The 19363-nt window shown below is 37.2% G+C and overlaps 4 protein-coding genes across 6 annotated transcripts; 2 read left to right on the top strand and 2 right to left on the bottom strand.

The window, feature by feature from the left end:
- Positions 1-114: 114 nt before the first annotated feature.
- Positions 115-4892, top strand: LOC111499749 (protein DENND6A-like). 2 transcript variants are annotated; one of them, XM_023151413.1, is made up of 5 exons: positions 115-382; positions 902-2664; positions 2785-2977; positions 4092-4448; positions 4525-4892. In XM_023151413.1, exons 2-4 carry the CDS (start codon positions 1091-1093, stop codon positions 4302-4304), a joined length of 1980 nt encoding a protein of 659 aa, XP_023007181.1. In that variant the 5' UTR covers positions 115-382; positions 902-1090; the 3' UTR covers positions 4305-4448; positions 4525-4892. The 2 variants fall into 2 exon arrangements, with proteins under 2 accessions (XP_023007181.1, XP_023007190.1); XM_023151422.1 differs by lacking the exon at positions 115-382 and adding an exon at positions 455-603.
- A 513-nt stretch (positions 4893-5405) lies between these two features.
- LOC111499800 (40S ribosomal protein S28-1) lies at positions 5406-9575 on the bottom strand. 2 transcript variants are annotated; one of them, XR_002720999.1, is made up of 3 exons: positions 9561-9575; positions 6472-6655; positions 5406-5808 (listed from the first exon to the last, which is right to left on the bottom strand). XR_002720999.1 is itself a non-coding variant. In XM_023151496.1 (2 exons), the coding sequence occupies exon 2, from the start codon at positions 5804-5806 to the stop codon at positions 5609-5611; it is 198 nt and encodes a 65-aa protein (XP_023007264.1). In that variant the 5' UTR covers positions 5807-5808; positions 6477-6599; the 3' UTR covers positions 5406-5608. The 2 variants fall into 2 exon arrangements, 1 of the variants encoding a protein (XP_023007264.1); XM_023151496.1 differs by lacking the exon at positions 9561-9575 and having other exon boundaries at positions 6477-6599.
- LOC111499782 (transcription factor MYBS1-like) lies at positions 8480-10048 on the top strand. The gene is made up of 2 exons (XM_023151473.1): positions 8480-9165; positions 9390-10048. The coding sequence occupies exons 1-2, from the start codon at positions 8711-8713 to the stop codon at positions 9862-9864; spliced, it is 930 nt and encodes a 309-aa protein (XP_023007241.1). The 5' UTR covers positions 8480-8710; the 3' UTR covers positions 9865-10048.
- Positions 10049-10174: 126 nt separating this feature from the next.
- Positions 10175-15359, bottom strand: LOC111499760 (uncharacterized WD repeat-containing protein C17D11.16). The gene is made up of 16 exons (XM_023151434.1): positions 14763-15359; positions 14079-14275; positions 13764-13843; positions 13588-13683; positions 13344-13467; positions 12932-12990; positions 12766-12846; positions 12508-12578; positions 12321-12417; positions 11633-11707; positions 11388-11486; positions 11060-11203; positions 10921-10950; positions 10780-10842; positions 10613-10690; positions 10175-10514 (listed from the first exon to the last, which is right to left on the bottom strand). The coding sequence occupies exons 1-16, from the start codon at positions 14888-14890 to the stop codon at positions 10446-10448; spliced, it is 1491 nt and encodes a 496-aa protein (XP_023007202.1). The 5' UTR covers positions 14891-15359; the 3' UTR covers positions 10175-10445.
- Positions 15360-19363: the final 4004 nt, after the last annotated feature.

Here is a 19363-nt window from a genome sequence, read left to right as displayed (position 1 = left end):
AAAAAAAAAAAAAAAAAAAAAAAAAAAAAAAAAAAAAAAAAAAAAAAAAAAAAAAAAAAGAAGGAACTTTTTTCTTTGATAATAAACATACAAAAGTAAGAATTTTGAATGTTTTCTTTGTCGGGGCGACTGGTTTGGGTACCTTTGCGAAGGTTAAAACCCGATTGGGTATTACATCACGAACAGCTCATACTGCCCGTAAGCAAGTTAACCAGAGAACAACAATCTCAGGCAAGAAATTTCACGGTCTATGTGATTAATCCATCGACTATCCAACAACCCGATTCCTTTGGCATTTCTCAGTGAATTCAAGGGTCCTCGGAGGAAGGCCTCAATTCAATTCCTTTCCCCATTCCCCCAATTGAAGCCCAACTCGGAAACGGTACACAATCATTTCTCTTAGATTTTCGTTTCTCTCTTCAACCATTACAGACCCTCCTTAATTCTCATACACTCTCCTAATTTTTATATTACATGCTTTCCCTTTCGGTTTTTGTCAGGACCCATTTGTTCTTTTTTTTCTCTTTCGTTCAGATACTTGTTTCTCGTCGATCCAGATTGGTTCAGGCTGGAATTTGATTGTTACTGGGGTCGTCAGTTTAGGTTAATCGCGACCCACTTGTAGATCTTTGTATACTGTCGCCGTGGTTGTTCATAGTGTCTTCTTGTTTTATTCTCTTCTCGTTTCTGTTATTTGGGGAAATCTTGTACCAGGAGTAATGAGTAATGCAAGCAGTGTAGTTGTTCACTCGTGAATTTTCGTATACTTTTGGAAGATCACTTGGGTTTCTGGAATCAATTTGTTTTTCCTTCTTCTTCATGCTACTTTTCAGTGTTGGTAAAGCAGCGGAAAGGGTTATATATATTTTTCTGAATCTCCTTTAATTGGCATGTAATGCAGGTTTCAGTACATCGTTTAGTGCTGATTATATTCAGTACAAGTGTCCAAGTGGGCGAAAACACTGGAATTATTAGGTTGCCTGCTCCGCCTTGATCTTGATTGTTGGTTGAAATCTTGGAAATTTTGTGAGGTAAGTGGATAGTGATGACTGAAGATTAGGGGGAATGGTCCTGGGATTGATGCAACAAAATGAGCCGATCCCCTTCATTTTCTGTGAAGTCAGAAGTTAATGTGAAGTTGGATCCAGAATCTCTCCAAAAATGGGTTGTGGCCTTTTGCATTATTAGGTTTGATCTTGAACAGGGTCAACTCATTGAGGAGTGCTACCCTCCAGGCGTTCTTACACAAGATGAGGAACTTGAAGTTGCATTTAGTTCATTTCCCGATTCGATTTCGCAGCATCAGAACCGGTCAAGTATACATGATTGTATATTCTTTTTCCGGGTTCGAAGGAAGGAAATTTCTCAACCAAGAAATGTTTCTTCTTCTGAGATAACTGAAATGGATGACTCGAAACTTCCAAGATCGAAAAGCAGCCTTGCTAACAAGTCCAAGTTCATGTATGGTTTTGTTTTTAATAGGCAGAGACATGATGAGAGGCTAAGAAGAGGTGGAGAGCAGAAGTCTGTGGTTATTTTATCTCATAGTCCTTATTCTACTGTCTTCAAACCTCTGTTGCAAATCATGGGTCCATTATATTTCGACATCGGGAGTAGGGCTCTTGAGCATATTGCTGCTTGTGTTTCAATGTGGCCTGCTCCTATAACTGGTAAACAAATGGAGCTTCCTATTGGAAATGCTCTGCTTAAAGCACACTTGCCACCTGCTCATAGTTTGCCAATGGATGGCGAGACGTTTTCGAAAGAGTCTACATCCTCTATGGCTCCTTTTCTTCCTAATAATCAGTCTGTTCCGCAGGGTCTTTTCCACGATTCCGATCTCTTTGGTACATTCCGGGGTCTTCTTCTGCAGCTCTGGCTGTTGTGGGAGTTGCAACTTATTGGTGAACCCATCCTAATCATTGCACCGACGCCTCCCCAGTGTTGTGAAGCTGTTGCTGGTCTTGTTAGTTTGGTTGCTCCTCTTCTTTGTAGTGTTGATTTTAGACCTTATTTCACCATTCATGACCCTGAGTTTTCATACTTAAACACACTTCAAGAGGGAGCTACTTTCCCCCCTATGGTTTTGGGGGTGACAAACCTCTTCTTCCTTAAAGCCCTTCGTAGTATTCCTCATATTGTCTCAGTTGGAAACTCTACTGCGAATCGGCTTCCCCAGACATCCAGGTCCTCTTCTGGCAGTGTTTCTGGTACTCCTGAAGGGTTCGGATTTCGGCAGCTGTCCTTGAAAAAATTCTCTCCGACAAACTTACTAAATGCTGTGAAGTTGAGGAGAGATGGTCCTCTAAGCCTCATGACAGAACATAAGGAAGCCATCTGGAGCACTTATCCTGCAGCAATGAAGCCAGACACATCGATCTTGAATCGGCTTATTGACGCTGGCTTATCACCGAGGGTTGAGGAGTCCATGTCTGTTGTTAACAATGAGATTTTGCGTCGACACTTCCTGGAACTTACGACCAACTTTTTGGCTCCTTTTGGGCCATACTTTCGAACCACCACACCTTCAGAAGGATCTTCTCCATTTGATGAGCCTTCTCGCCCTCAATTTAGTGCTGATGAGTTTCTTGCCAATCTATCAACAAGAGGACCAGGAAAATTTCTGGCCAAGCGAATGAGATCTAACTGGCTGGACTTGTACAGGTAATGTGGCCATTCTATTGTATTCTTTTATTTCATAGGAAGGATTCATCACCTTTAGGAATAGTTTTTTTCGATTCTGTTATCAGCATATCAAATGACCTATCAAACTTTTCCTTTCAGGCGGTTTCTCAAAGGACCAAACTTTATGCCTTGGTTTGAAAGAAGGCGTGCGGTTGCCGAACAAGAACAGCATAGACTATGGAGGCAAGCAAGAATCAATGCCGATGTACCACGGCTTATATCTAAAATGCCCGAGTTGGAAGTTGTCGACTTATTTAACGCTATTGAAAGACATCTTCTAAGAGAAATGGAGGTATTTTTTCCCCAACAATGCCTGTCACTATTTTGATTCCAATAAATTCTCGATTCGTTTCCAATTACACCCTTTTTGTTAATTTGAAAGGTATTGAATGGTCTTGAAATGACTTAGTTTTTTGTTCCGATCCCTCTAAAAGATATTAGGAAACTACATGATGTTTTAGGTGCAACTTAAAAGAATATTTTGGGCTTGATGATCAGTTGAACAATTTGTAGGAATGCGTTTTAGCCTTATTGGGAACCACAATCACACATTTAGCATTTTGATTTGTTTAGTTACTCATGTTTTATTCCTTGTGCTACATTTTAGCTGATATTTGCTGGATTCTTACTGACGAAAGTACCATGGGGCGTATTTTATTCACGATATTGCATTTCTTGTTCTTGCTTTACCAAAATCATTTGTAGTGTTCTCTGTGGCACCAGATAAGTAATAAGTTTCTAAGCACTCTTGAGCTCCTTCAAAATTGTTGAGGTCTAGGCCTCAACGTCATGCAAAATAAAGATGATTCTGATTGAAATGAATGTTCGATGACATTGCAAGTGTCATGTTTTTTAGTATTTTAGGAGACCATTGATTCTTTTTATATGAGAAATTAGGAATTATGTGGATTAAAAGAAAAGGGGGAGGAAAACCAAGCCCAACCCATTCAAGAAGGGCTTACAATATCTACGAGCGGAGTGCCAGCAAGCAAGGACGTTGGGCCCCATAGAGGAGTGGATTGTGAGATCCCATATCGCTTGGAAAGGAGAACGAAACATCCTTATAAGGGTGTGAAAACCTCCCCCTAACAGACGCGTTTTAAAACTGTGAGGCTGACGGCGATATTTAACGTGTCAAAGCGGACAATATCTGTTAGCGGTGGGCTTGAGCCGTTGCATTTATGCTATATTTGTTGAAGGGAAACCATGATTTTGCTCCATGCGAGAGCCTGAAAAACAACCGATCCTTCTTCTTATGTGGCCTTTGGCCACGAGACAACCTTCACCTAACTAATCTTCCCGTCTGTCACTAAAAACAATATATGATGCATCCACACTGCAAGCTATGTTTTTTTGTTATAAGAGGTTGTGCAGCCATATATTGATGTTTGGAGCACCATCTTCAGCTGCAGGAATCCAGAAGGGCTTATGTAGACTCTGTGACAATTTGCCAGAAACTGAAAGGCGATCTGCTGACTGTTTTTAATGTGCTTCCTAAGGACATGCAACAGCTTTTGCTTCTTAATCCACAAAGAGCATCGCTTCTCCGAGGAAGTCCCGAAGTAACGAAACTTCCAGGGCGCCCGCTTGTACAAGTTGGTGTTATATCACCAAGATAGTACTGAATACGTGTTATGAGTCAAGTAGCCTCAGGCAAAGGAGCTTTCTTCTGATTTTTTAGAGACAGCACTCGCTGGTTTGTTCACTTCATCACTGGATGGGTAGATTTTCCCTGATTGTGACTGCTGCAACTGTTTTAATAGGTATCACTTTAGACCTCTCCTAATCTTTATATTTAAGATTCGTCCTAACAAAGTAGGATGATGATATGATAAACAGATGACCAAGGATGGTAGATTATGGCAGTGGTGCAACATTTTAGGCATCCAACTTGAGAATATCTGCAACGTTCTATGAACTTATGGATCATAAAAAAGTTCTTCCATTCCAGGACATGATAGTGTTCGCATTTTTTATTAGAATTTCTGATTTTGTACTGTCTTCATTACTTCAAAGGAAGCATAATGTCAACATGTAATATGTAACTTATATTTTTGTACTGAGTCAGATCCAAATTTTATTATGTAGATGTAAAGTTGAAGCAAATAATTTCGGTTCCAAAAATCTGAGGCTGTTGCAAGGGATGTTACCATCGTAGTATTTCTTTTAAGATGTTTTAAATGTCAATTGTTGGAAGGAATGATCAATTTGTAGCCTTTCCTTTTGAAAGTGCTATGATACATTGTTTTCAATTACCTGAAAAAATGGTCATTGATCATTCTCATTTATTTGTTTGTCAACTTGAGTATAGTTCAATAGATTTGAGTATATGAGTATAGTTCAATTAAAAAATCCATGATGAAAAATGACCTGAATAAATGATAACATAACTTTTTAAAATGTCGTGTATAAATATAATAGGTCGATGAACATAAAGAATTTTCTTGCTCTTGCCTTCATAAGGTTTTCCTTGGATTCTCTTCTTTTTGATGCTAGAGGGAAGACTCGGTGATTATGACTAGACAGGGCATGACTCCATGAACAAGAACTGGGGAAAAGGATGAAGGGTGTAAGAAAAGAGATACATTTTATGATCCTATATCACCTAATTTACATATTTTCTTGGATAAGACTAAATTGCATATTATTGAAACCATCATTTAAAACTTAACAGTCTTGCATGACCGAAGTAACACCAAAAATATTAAGCAGTTGGTAAATAAACACAAAATTATCGTTTCAGAACTCAATTAAATTACTCATCCAGTTCACATATTCTGCCATGGAAGCAAAGCCTTGGAGAAGCTAGTCACTAAAATCACACTTCAAAAGGGAAAAATGATGTAAAGCATTCTATTTGTAGGTATGATAAAAGGATAACATTTAGCAACTGCAAACCGGAGAACTGGGAACTTGATCCCCATCAACGCAATCTTCTAGCTTCCCTCTCTGACTCCAACAGGGTAAGAATGTCTCCTTCCCTCACTGGCCCCTTGACATTCCTCATAATGTAACGATTCTGATCATCAAGAAACTTGACTCTAACTTGAGTCACCTGCCCTCTTGATCCAGTTCTACCCATCACTTTGACCACCACAGCATGCTTGATCTGCGATTCCATTCCTAAACAAACACACGAAAAACAAATCTTAGAAAACCAATACCAAAGCGAATATTTTCCCTAATAATTACTCCTAAGCAGCAATTTCCAAGACAAACTACCAAAAATTACTGGTTATGCAGCTTCAAGTTCCCATTTTGAACAATCCAACGAGTCATTAAATGTAGGAACAAGTAAAACTGATGGCAAACAGAATTGCTTATGAATATCAGTCCAGAATGTTCTATAAAACTATAAAAGTAAAGTAAAAGAGCCCAACTTTAAGAAAGCACATGCGAGTTAAAATTCCAATCACTTCAATATTTAAACCAAGGCATCGAGGAAGATATCAGCATAGCATGGCAAGTTTTTCAACTCATAAACAATCTCCTGCAAGAATAAGAACTTCAACGCTAAACACCCCTAATTTGATCATTTCAATCACGACGGTCTTTATTAAATTAGTACTCGAAAATTTTATGCAGGGTATTCGACAAGCAACGACCGAGTGATTCTCAGCAGCAGATGAAAAACAGTAATGAATAAAGGCAAAAGAAACAGAAAAATACAAAGAACCAAAAATCTCGCAGAGAAGTCAAATAAGAACTGCCTTAAATGCTGCGGATCTGAACAGAGCAAAGAACCAAAGAGATCACCATGGATCGAAGAAGGAATTGGATAGATACCTTACACGAAAGAGGACGTGAGAATTGAAGACAAGCCGCCGGACTGCAGGATCGACCAAAGCAAATGGAGGGAAAAAATACCTAGCATTTGCATTACTAGGGTTTCTGATCGTGCGTGAAGACGAATATAGCCCCCAATGAATAGCTTATGTGGAAGGGTGTTTCAGTCATTTAGTTATTAAAACTAAAAGAGATCAGATTCTCTTTAGTCAATAATAATAAATAATAAATAATAAAAATAATTCATAGTTTATGATCAATCGGGTGTTACAGTATTTAATATTTAATTGTATTTAATATTTAATTTAATAACCAAATATTGTGAAACATTTAGAACGGTAAGTTTAATTTTTTTTTTTTTGATCGACTAATTGTCTTATTTGCTTTTAACTTGAAAGAGTGCGTGCATGGCACTCGCTAATTGCTCAACAAAATTAAAAATTAAGATACATTTTTTGCGTAAGAATATAAAAAATATAAACAAAATAAATAGTGAATTTGATTTGATGTTAATTTGAAAGAAAAAGAAAAAATAAATACATAAGGTGTATATCTCTAGATATTTATTGACAAATAGCTAAATAAAATAAACTTTTATTTTTTGATTGGGACTCTAATTTTGATAATGACAGTAATATCAGGGGAAAAAGTAGAGATATTTATTTAATAAAGATTTCAGGAAATTCAACAAAATTGTTAATGATGTGGGCATGCAAACAAAGTTTGCGTGGGATGAATGGAAGGTCGTAGGCATATAAGCCAAAACAATCAAATTTACGAGAGTTTATGTTCAAAGTAGACAATACCGTACCTTCGTAAAAATAGACGTGTCAATGATTAGATGTTACTAATAGAAACCAAATTTTCTACAATAATACGATGTTGTCCACTTTGAGCATAATCTCTTATAGCTTTACTTTTGGTCTCTCCAAAAGGCTTCGTACCAATGAGATGATTTTTAATAACTCAAACTAACTCCTAGTAAACATCGTTCTCTTTGAACTTTCCTTTTTGGACTTCTCCTCGAGGTTTTTAAAACTCATCAGGTAAGAAGAGGTTTTCATACCTATATAAATAATGTTCCGTTCTCCTCTTTAGCTGATGTGAGATTTCACATATTCTTTATAAAGATATGATCAATCCTTTAATTAGTCGATGGAAATGTCTTTCTCCTACCCATCCTCAACCATCCTTACCATCCATGAGTAAAGAGAGCTGTTTTAGCAAACTCTAGAAAAAAGTGAGTAGGAAGGAGACAAGTATAATAGGCAGACCAATTAGGCGTCGCTCAGTCCTCTCTTTCGGTGGGTAGCAGCGAGGTGGACGTGATCTTGTATATTTTTTGTGGTGCAGTTTAGGGTCAACAACTTGAAGTGGAAAACAGACCACGTATCCAGAGAGAGAGAGAGAGAGGGAGAGGCTTGTTTATTTACACACAAACTCTGGTAAACACCCAGCAATACCAAAGAAGCCGACACTCCCATTCACTTCAAATCCTTTTATGTTTTAAGAGGGTCGGACTGCAATAGAGTCTTGAATAAGGATATATCTGCTATGAAAAGAGGTTTTCACACTCTTATAAACAATGTTTCGTTTTCCTCTTCAATCAATATAGGATCTCACAATCTATCACTTCGAGTCTCGAGTCCGAGAGGGATCTCACATTTGTTTCCTTAGAAATTGCTCTGTCGAAGAATCATGAATATTATTAATATTCTGATGAGCCAAATAAACCTCAGTACAACACATGGAAGGGACTGAGCAAGTGCAACCTTTGACCCCTTCCCCCAAGCCTCCACTGATCATGACATCAGCCTTACACCTATTCAGATGGGGAGTGAGAAATTTTACTGTTCACCATGTTTTTCTTTTGTTGAAGATTCTCTGGAGCTGTGTTCCCCTAATTTCTCACTACCAACTCTATGATTGCTGATGTCTGGCCAAAAAGTCTTCTTTCTTTCTCTCTCTCTAGAGTTTCTGCAAATATGATTATTGATGGGGGGGGGGGATGAAGATGACAAAGAACATGTCACTTCAACTCCCCAAATAGTGGTCCTCTCTTAATTGAGAGTTTCACCACTCACCTCCTTCCCTTGCCCTACACCACATCCTTCACTCTTCTCTCTCCTCTATCCTTTGCCCTCCAAAAACCAGACTCTTCCCCCAGAAAACTGAACAATCCAGCATGCTTTAATCCATTACCATTTCCACTCCTGGGTTTACCAAACATCGCTGCACCATGTCAACTGGATCAGCTGCCTGGACCAAAGAAGAAGATAAAGCATTTGAAAATGCCATAGCTACGCATTGGGATGCTCCAGAATTGGAAGGGAAGGAGTCTGAAGAGATGTGGGAAAAGATTGCTTCAATGCTTCCAACCAAGAACATGGAAGACTTGAAACAACACTACCAAATGCTGGTTGAAGATGTCGGTGCCATTGAGGCCGGCCAAGTTCCCATTCCAAATTATGCTTCTGTTGGAGAAGAAACAACTAATGCTTCTACTAAGGACAAGGATCGTCATCTTCATCCTCATGGGGCCACTGGCTCTGATACTAATAAAAGACCCAATTCAGGTTTTGGAAGTGGGTTTTCTGGGCTCTCCCACGACTCGTCTTCCCATGCCACAAAGGGCGGATCCAGGTCCGAACAAGAAAGAAGGAAAGGGATCCCATGGACGGAGGAAGAACACAGGTTTGTGTATTTTCAACAACTTCGAATATTGGGTGATTTCCTTGAGAGCTATATAATTTATCAATTTAGATCCAAAAAGGAGAAAGGTGTATCCGGATATTTGTTCTTCTGGTCTGTGAGATCTGGACTAGCAATGGAATCATTCTCCCTCCTTTTTTCATACAGAGATTTCTTAAGCTGAACAGAATTGAGATAGATAGATTCTTAACTATTGCTATTTTCAGGTTATTTCTACTGGGTCTAGACAAGTTTGGGAAAGGGGATTGGAGAAGCATTTCAAGAAACTTTGTTATATCCAGGACACCGACACAAGTGGCAAGTCATGCACAGAAATATTTCATTCGATTGAACTCAATGAACAGAGATAGAAGAAGATCAAGCATTCATGACATTACCTCAGTTAATAACGGTGGTGGCGACGTCATGGCCCATCAAGCTCCGATCACCGGCCACCAGACGAACGGCATGAACCAGAATAATCCACCGGCTTTGGGGCCACCAGGGAAGCACCGCCCTCAGCAACATCTGCCCGGAATAGGGATGTACGGGGCACCAGTTGGGCATCCAGTAGCGACTCCTCCGGGGCACATGGCATCGGCAGTTGGCACTCCGGTGATGCTTCCTCATGGGATCCATCCCCATCCTCCTTATGTAATGCCAGTAGCTTATCCAATGGCTCCTCCACCAATGCACCAATGACAATTCTTTTTTCCATCTTTCCTTTCTGTAGTTAGATTTTTGTATTCATGGATCAAAATAAGAAAGTTGAGGCATAACAAAGAAGAACAAAGGGAAAGTTCACTACTTTTCAACTTTTACCTTCACTATGATCCATCCCCAACCATGTTGTGGAGAGAATACAACAGTATAGAGATTTGAGAAACGCCCTTTTTCAGCCTCTTAAGGATAAATATGAATATGGAATCCAATTTCATTTTCATCATGTATATGATAGTATAACTGCAATGAAATATGAGCACTAATCAAGAGCTCTAAGGATTCATTGATATTTTTTTTAATAAACATTTCACAATTTGACGCCCAGATGGACATTCATCGTCCAACAAATTCAAAGGTGGGGGGAATATATATACTCAGCAAGTTTACGAACGCCCAGCCACAAGAAAATACAGGGAATGGAAACAGTAACAAACTCAAACAACTTCAAAATTTGGACAAAGCCCACATGTCAAAAAAATAAAAATAAAAAAACCCAAAACTACCTACACGACCAAATATTTCTCAACTACATTTATATGATGACTCCATAAATTAACAATTTAAGACTTCGGCTGCCTGTAATTTCCAAACTTCCGAGAGACTGCAGCATCAGATAATGTATCCCACACCTGCAAGTAACAATAATTCATCAATAACATTTACAATCACTAAATAACGCAGAAACCACTTGAATGAAAATGAATATACACCCAACATTCATACTCACCTCCAATTTTCCTTTGGAGCCTCCAATAGCCATCAAAAAGGGGCAATCTTCTGAGAAGGAAAGCGAAAACACAGCTCCCTGCAACAATTAAGACGTAACAAAATGATTGTTATAAGTATCCAACATGCTGTGTTATATAGCTTAACCACGGCAATCGTGTTACTTACTGCTTTAGGATTCGTGGATGCCACACATGAAGGTTCATTATTGGACAAGTCCCATAATTTAACCTGCAAAATCAAAACAAATTCCTTTTTATATATTATCTCCACAGCATTTATAAGTAATATAAAGGGATTATGAATTACCATTTTGTCAGTAGATCCAGTTGCAAGTAGCTGGAGAAGGGTACAGACAGACAGAATTTAGTAATCAGTAAAGCCGGTAATACAAAGGAGAGGAGAGGAGGAAATTGAGCAAGAAAAAGAAGAAAAGAACAGGAAGTACATTAGGTGCCGCGGGATTGTACGCAACTGAGCACACAGCTTTCTCATGCGCGTGGAGAGTAAAACTTGCTTTTGATTCAGAACTAGTCTCTGTGGTGGCATTCCGGATGTCAAAACCTTTCACTGTACCATCCTCCAGACTCACCTACATAAAATTATACAAATCAACAAATGCCGCAGCTTATGTTATAAATCCTTCAAAAACCGAACTCACTGAATAAATTGTAGTACATGGAACAAACTAAAGAAATCCAAATGAATAATTGAATTGTAAAGCCAGAAAAAAGGATCATCAAAACCAGGTCTGTGCAAGAAGCATGAATACACACCACAAACATGTGCTCTGTATGTGGATCCCATGCCAAGCTCTCCACATCTGCTGTAACTAGCCACTTGTAACCTGAATGGGAAGGATTCCTCCCATCTTTCTGAATTACATACAAACAAAAAGCCAGAAATTTCAAGCTATGATGAGTATGAGTAATGAAGTTAAACATGAAGATTAACTTTTGCTAAAAAAGAGAGGTTATACAGCATCAGTGTAAAAAACTTAGTAGAAAACATATCGTATTACCAAAACTACTGAATGATCAAAAGATCCACTAAGGAGAACTTGTGACGAATGATAATTCCATGCGACAGCTTGGACCTGGAAAGTAAAATATAAACAACAAAACATTAAATCTGGCACCAATTTGAAAAGCCACAGATGTTAATTTATATAAGTAAACTCATATTGCTAGGCATCTTCACAAGATTCACAAGCTAAACGAACCTCATCATGAAACTCTACCCAGTTAACATTGACATAATTAAAGAATACAAGACAATAGAAAAGGATAAAATTTGTAAAATTTCAACTATTAGGGGGAATTACAACCAAAAAAAAAAAAAAGAACGCCGGCCTTTTGAGAGGCCTTACCTCTAATTTACTAAAGATTTGCTCATCTCACTCAACTGCATTCACTCCCACACTAATGGCATTTCAAACACTAATACAAAAGACCTTTCTACCCTCCAACTTTCCTAATAGGATTAATTTAAAAAGTAAAATAAAATACCAAAAAGGATAATTGACTAGAAGGAAAAAAAAAAGAGAGAACAATCTAATGGGCTACTCATCTTCGTTTTTTCTTTAAAAAAAACCACTTATCTTCAATGGGATAGAGAACAATCTAAAAAATCAATATAGACCGCTATTACAACTATATCAATTGACTTTTAGATTATTAGTGTATGAATAATAAAACTAAGATTCCTACCTTGTCTGTATGATGCTGCATAGTTATATTACATTTCTCAGTAGATACGTCCCAAATCTTGACTTGCTTATCGGCACTTGCACTAGCAAGTATATTCCTGCTTGTTATAGGGAAAATTAAGTGAATCATAATGCACTAAACCAACTTATTGAAATAACTAACAAAGATGAAATGATGTGAAACATACCTATATTCCTTGTTCCAAGCAAGTCCGAGTACTGAATCCGTGTGGCTGTTCTCTTTGTATGTAATTAATGTCTAACAAAACAAGATATGAAGTCGGTACAATTAGTAAAGGCTTACAAGAACAACTGAAAAACTTAAGCTTGAGTGACTATGAACTTGAAACAAGATTACACCGAACGGAAGTGGGTCAACAATTTCAGGAGAACTGATTGAAACGGGAGAATTAAAAGAGACTTAAACTAGAAAACAAGCAGCTTACTTTCTTTTCCTTCTTCTTATTCTTCTTCTTCTTCTTCTCAGCAATTCCACCTAACACAACACATGGTTGCACCTCGTCCCTCTAGAAAAACATATAAAATGAGAAATTAATGAAATAATTTGTTACAAAATGTAATATCAATAAAATAATATCCACATAAACATACAATGTCAAGGTCCCATATCTCAATCGCAGGTTCCATTGAACCAACTGCAATAAAGTTCCCTGGCACAATTGGATAGAGTAGTCAACAAAAAAGGCTGAATTATGTGTAAATTTAAGGTTGCTGTTGAGGGCAATAATCCAAAAATGCCCACTAAATGAATTTTGTGTGTAGAGTTAAGGTTTTCATTCAAGTTCTAAATTAACCCTCAACAAAAAAATATATAATCGATTTGGATTTTGTTCCCCAACCAAGCATATCTGAAGTACTCTTCAAAAACCCGGTTGTCTAAATTTTCAGATCAGGTGCTTTATATTTGATTTAGAACGAATTACCATTTGTTTCTCCATTCAGTAAACTACAAGCAGAATTAATGAAAACATAACACTGAAAATAATTAATGAAAACATAATACCTCTTTCTCCACCCTTCAGAGGACAGTCTAGCCAAGCAGTGCAAAGAGGAAATGCTGGAATAATTATCTCATGGTGAATATAGAAGTTTGGATCACCTGCATCATATCCTTCACATATACACACCTGCTTATAAATTAATCATTGGTAAATTTTCTTCCTATCGCTTATCGCCATCCTTCTCTAGAGGATTTGACTTGAAGACAAGAAGGGGGAAATAGATATTAGTTCTAGTCTACTACATGCCTGGAGAGCGCTGACGTCATCTTCATTACATGCACAAACTATGACCGCATCTGTTGGTTTGATAGTCTCATCCTCAAGATCTTCAGAGTCATCATCCTATAACAGTAAAAAAATAAATAAATCATGACACAGTGAAACCAAAACAGCCAAACATCAATGTTTAATAAACAACTTACATCCTTGTCCTTGAGATATGGGTCCATATCATTAGATTTGTAGTAAAGGTCTCCAGCCCCGGAGGTAAATAACTCAATTTCTGAAGCAAACCACAACAATATATAGCCTCAGTAATGCACCCAATGAAAGATAAATTACAATGGAGCAAAAAAAGGTCAAATTAGTTAAGACGTGTCATAGTCCAACTGCGATATTATAGATAGCATATAAGAAACATGTCCTCTCGTAGTAATTACAATATAAAATTAGCATAAACTAATAACATAAAATAGAAACAGGGAAAGCTAAGCCAAAGGGAGGGGAGGTGAGCATACCATCATCTTCATCATCATAATGGTCCATGTCAAGTTCCTTCAAACCTTCAGCGATATCGTCATATTTGGTTTCTGACATTGTGGTCTTAGAAGATTTTCCAAGTGCTTGTGCAACAGCTAGTGCATTGGCAATCTCTTCATCATTGGCGTCTTCAACATCCATATCTTCTTTATCTACCTCATCCTCGCTATGTTTGCTGCAAAAATCAAATCAAAGTTTTTACAATATGAAGACATACAATTGACAGATGCACAGAAAAGAACCACATTTGTAACCAAAACTTGTGCCCAAAATCATAATACAAATGCATAATGAATAGGAACTACCACAAAACACATTCCTCAATAACCCAACTAAGGTAAGTTATACCGTCCACGTCAGAATTCAGGAATAACGCACGTTGTCAATAACTCGAATATATACATGCCAGAACTGAAGGGCTCTAGAAATTCTCAGAAGACCAATTACTACCTGAAACTCCAATAGGACGTCTTCTTCTTCATCTCTTTCATTTTTATAATTATCATTATTGCATTTTCATCCAACTCAGTCTAATCCAAAAAGGCATAACGATGAAAACTAAAGCGTTCAAAAACAAAATTAAAACAGAAACTACTAATAACATGTTAAAAGTTAGTGATCAGTGAAAAGAGTATAGACGAAACAGAAGTTATTGATTCTACCTGGAATCTTCTTCCAAGACATCCTTGCTCTTGAGTAGTTCGTCAATAGTTTCCTTGGAAGGAGGGTCGGCCGCTACTGGAAGAGGCTTACAAACCCCTTTAGGAACCCACGAAACAGCCGATATCATCTTCTAATCTGCAGTGTTCTGAGCAACAATCTCTTCTACAAATAAAGGGTAGGATTTGTCGTGCAAGAAAATTTAGAGAAAGGAGTGTGGAGGGTAGGGCAGGAAGATTTGGAGAAAGGAGGGTGGCGCGATTAATATAAAGGGTAGGATTTGCTGTTAGAGAAAGAGGGTGGCTGTTACAGAGCTTCGATTCGAACAGTTGCAGCAACAATCTCTGCTACAAATAATTATTGAGGAAGAAGAAAATAACAAGTTTCACAGCAATCGATTAAACAACTCGTTTGATCCAGATTAGCCGAGGATGGCGTTGCGCTCTTCCTTATAAAGCCGAATGATAGAGAAGGAAGAGAGTGGCGGTGGCGGTGGCGGTGGCGGGTAGGGCAAAGCAAAATACTTAAGGATTTAGGTAAAGGAAAAAAGAACTTGTTGTTCAGTTTCCGGTTTTTACCTGAAAGCACAGGTCTCGACCGGCGATTGGAAAGAAAAATAGCATTTAATCGTATAATTCTCTTTTATAATTAATATCTTTGTATTTATTTTATAATAATGTTTTCTTTTTTAAAAAATATTATATTATTATGTTATTCACCTATTTTATTTCATAAAATCTGGAATATTTTATTAATTCAGTTCCTAAACCCTTAGTTTTCAAACTATCCCTTCTAACGTGGTTGATATTTGAATTTAGTTTTTTTTTTTTCCCTAAAAATTTTAAAAGTTAATTATTTCCTCAAAATTTAAAGTTGATTTACCTAAGTATATTTGATTTGTCAAGATTAAAATTTAAACCCCTCTAAGAAAAGATTCAAACGATATTATCCGTTTTGACCTGTAATGCATCGTTGTTAGCCTCACGATTTTAAAACACAGGAGATATTTTCACACCATTGTAAAAAATGTTTTGTTCCCCTCTCCATCCAATGTGGGATCTCACCATCCACCTCCTTGGGAGCCCAACGTCTTCGATGACACATTGTTAGTGTGTGACTTTGATACCCCTATAACAACTCAAGCTCACTGCTAGCATATATTATCCGTTCCGGCTCATTATGATAAAATAATAATAATAGTAACAGTAACAAAAAGAACAACTATGGTAATCTTTGCTTAAAAGCAACCACTTTAGCACCAGGCTCTTGCCATCAAAACAAATGCAAACACATAACCCCCAAACACACACAGAGATGCTGAATAATTCCATGAAACCTGTTTCTTTGCCCAAGATATCATTCCTTCATCGTTACAGCGCTTCCAAGCTTAACATTTCATAAATGAAGTTCATGAAACATTGTAAGTCCACCATCTATGCAGGTTGTTCTATAATCTGAAGTTTGTGATGAATTTGACCATACAAACGCCTAACTCGGGTGGAGTTTCTTCTTCAACTATTGAAGTTCATACCAATGTTCAAAATCAAAATTTGAAAGAAACCGACCATGAATCAATCACAGAACAAAAGCACAGGCTGTTATGTTAATCAATGAAAAATGTAGAAATCAGAAACAAAACTGCAACAAATTTCTTTTCTTTCCAGCCTACACTACTTTATTGCTAAATTCACGGTGCCCTAATTCATCTACCTTGGGAAACACTTCAATGGAATGTTTTAGGCCACAATTTACAACTGGAGATTGTTCTTTACGAGGTCAATTTCTAAAGCCGATACACAAAACCCTCGAACTTCAATTTCAGCTCTGTATTGCATAATCAGAGTATACAATCCGCGGGAGGTGATAGAAGTGAAAATTGTAGGGCACTCACACTATACAGAATCTTCAACCTCTTTAATTTGCTCCTTCTTCTTCAGTTCGTTTTCTTATTGTTTTAACCTCTCTTTCATTTTCTCCTGCATCACTCCCAAAACACAAAAACAGATCAAAACAAAAACGCAAACAGAAGAAAAGAAATCCAAAGTTATTTTCATCTGAGAGATCCGCCCAACCTTATAGCTCAGTTCAACGCGATGCATTACATAGAAGCCGAGAACGCCGCCGACGATGGTGCCGGTGATGATCCGGATATAAGCCCATTTGCGAGAATTGCCGATCATTTTCCCGATCTCTCAGATCGCTTTCCTTTTTAGATCTTTCTGTAGGAATTGACCAGATTCGGCGGGCAGTGGACATGCCCGCATGAACTCATGTAATACTAATTATTTAATTGATTAAATAGTTAAAAATAATATATTTCGTTAATTGATGTTAAATAAGCTATGAATAAATTATTTGTAAGGATTAAAATGAACCCTTAAATCAATTTATAACTAATGAATTAATATTTTGGCAATGGAGGTTTATTATGGAAATTAATCCTAAAAATATTATCTTGATACAACATTTAATTAATGCAGATATAAACTAATTGATTATAAATCATTTTAATTAAAATAGTTAATTATTAATATTTATTATGAATATTAATAATTAAAGGAAGAAAGAAGGGAGCATTAAAATATCACCCCAATCCCAATAATTTTAGGAGCTCGTACACCAATTTTAAGAAAATAATTTGTATTTTAAGATTTTTTTTTTAATATTATAGAAATAAATTGTCTGGTCTATAGGGTAAGTACTCTCCATCCTTCATCCCAAGGAGAGAGGTATAGAGTGTATAGTATTACATAGGATGGACGGTAACTTTTAATCAGTGTTAATAAAGAGTATGAGTGTTTCTAACACATTCTTATGGAGGAGGATTATGGAACACGGAAAACAGTAAGCGTATAATTAAAATATGTGAACGAACGTTGCATAGAAAGTGTGCAGGTATATTGTGAGATCCCACATTGATTGGGGAGGAGAAAAAAGTATTTTTTTTTCTATAAGAGTGTGTAAAATTATCCCTAACAGAAGTGTTTTAAAAACTTTGAGGGGAAGCCCGAAAAGAAAAGTTCAAAGAGGATAACATCTGCGAGTGGTGGGTTTGGGCTATTACAAACGGTATCGGAGCCAGACACTGGGTGATGTGCCAGCGAGGAGGTTGAGCGCCGAAGGGGGGGGGTGGACACGAGGTAGTGTGCCAGCAAGGATGTTGGGCCCCGAACAGGGGTGGATTGGACAGTCCCACATCGATTGAAGAAGGGAATGAGTGTCTTTTGAGGGCGATGTGCCAGCGAGAAGGTTGAGCGCCGAAGGGGGGTGGACATGAAGCGGTGTGCCAGCAAGAACGCTAGGCCCCAAAGAGAGGAGGATTAGGGGGTCCCACTTCGATTGGAGAAGGGAACGAGTGCCAGCGAAAACGCTGGTCCCCAAAGGGGGTGGATTGTGAGATCCCACATCGATTGAAGAAGAGAACGAGTGCTTTTTGAGGGGTGGATTGGGTGGTCCCACATCAATTGGAGAAAGGAGCGAATGCTAGCGAGGATGCTGGTGTTGGCTTATTGGCCCTTGATCTCACATTAATTAATTTCAATGAATTAATTATTGATGTTTTGATGATAACAAACCTACTTTTAATTATTAACTATTTTCAGTTTTTTGAACTGTCCACAGTATAAGGTCGGGAATAACGATTACAACAACTTTTCAATTACTCAAATCAGAGCTAAAACGAAGAAATTAGAGTCGAGACAACATACCCGACGTGATGATGTGGCAACAAAATCAAAATGATGGACAAATCAAAATATATCAAAGTATGACATTTATAATATTGGAAGAGTAACACATGGTGGAGTTTTTCTTATTATTACATTTCTAAATAAAATTATTTTTACAAATATAAATTTGAATATAACCGTTACTCACATCGAATTTTATTATTACTATATTATATTATTATATTATTATATTTTAAAATTTTGGTAGTTACTCACATCATTTTTATTATTATTATATTATTATATTTATAATAAATTTTGAATTACATTTTACCGTTACTCACATAACTTTTTATTATTATTATATTATATTACTATTATATTAAAATTTTGAAATAAATGAATTTAGAAAATTTTCTTACTTAATTACTTTTAATCTCCACCTTCCATTATTCCTAACACAATCCAATGGTCAATATTCAATCCTACATTTTGCCACTTTTCTCCTCTATATAAACTCATCTTCCCCACATTTTTAAAATACACAACTTACATACATTCTTCAATCCTCATTTGTTCAAAGTCTCCATTGTTTATTGCTCTCTCCAAGCTTACAAGTTTATTTCTTTTCATCTTATTCTTGAGAGGAATTATTATTATATTGTGAGGAAATAGTTGTCAGTATCCCAAATTGTAAATCTACTCTTTGAGAGAGTTGTGGTGTGTTATTATCAAACTCAAATACTTGTATCGGTTTGATCCTGCGTCGTTGAAAGGATTGAGTTTGCTCTTGAACTCGTAAAAAGAGCGGTGTACCGGTTTGGCTCTGATCCGTGGAAAGAGTCGGAAAAGTTTTTTTATTCAAATTCCCAAGAGGCGCTTGGGGAGTGGAGTAGGTCGAGTTTGACCGAACCACTATAAAACTACGGTGTCAT

Source organism: Cucurbita maxima, unplaced genomic scaffold (assembly GCF_002738345.1).
Source record: "Cucurbita maxima cultivar Rimu unplaced genomic scaffold, Cmax_1.0 Cma_Scf00002, whole genome shotgun sequence".
Lineage (NCBI taxonomy): Eukaryota > Viridiplantae > Streptophyta > Magnoliopsida > Cucurbitales > Cucurbitaceae > Cucurbita > Cucurbita maxima.
Note: the sequence above shows the minus strand (reverse complement) of the source record. Positions and strands in the feature narration are given on the sequence as shown.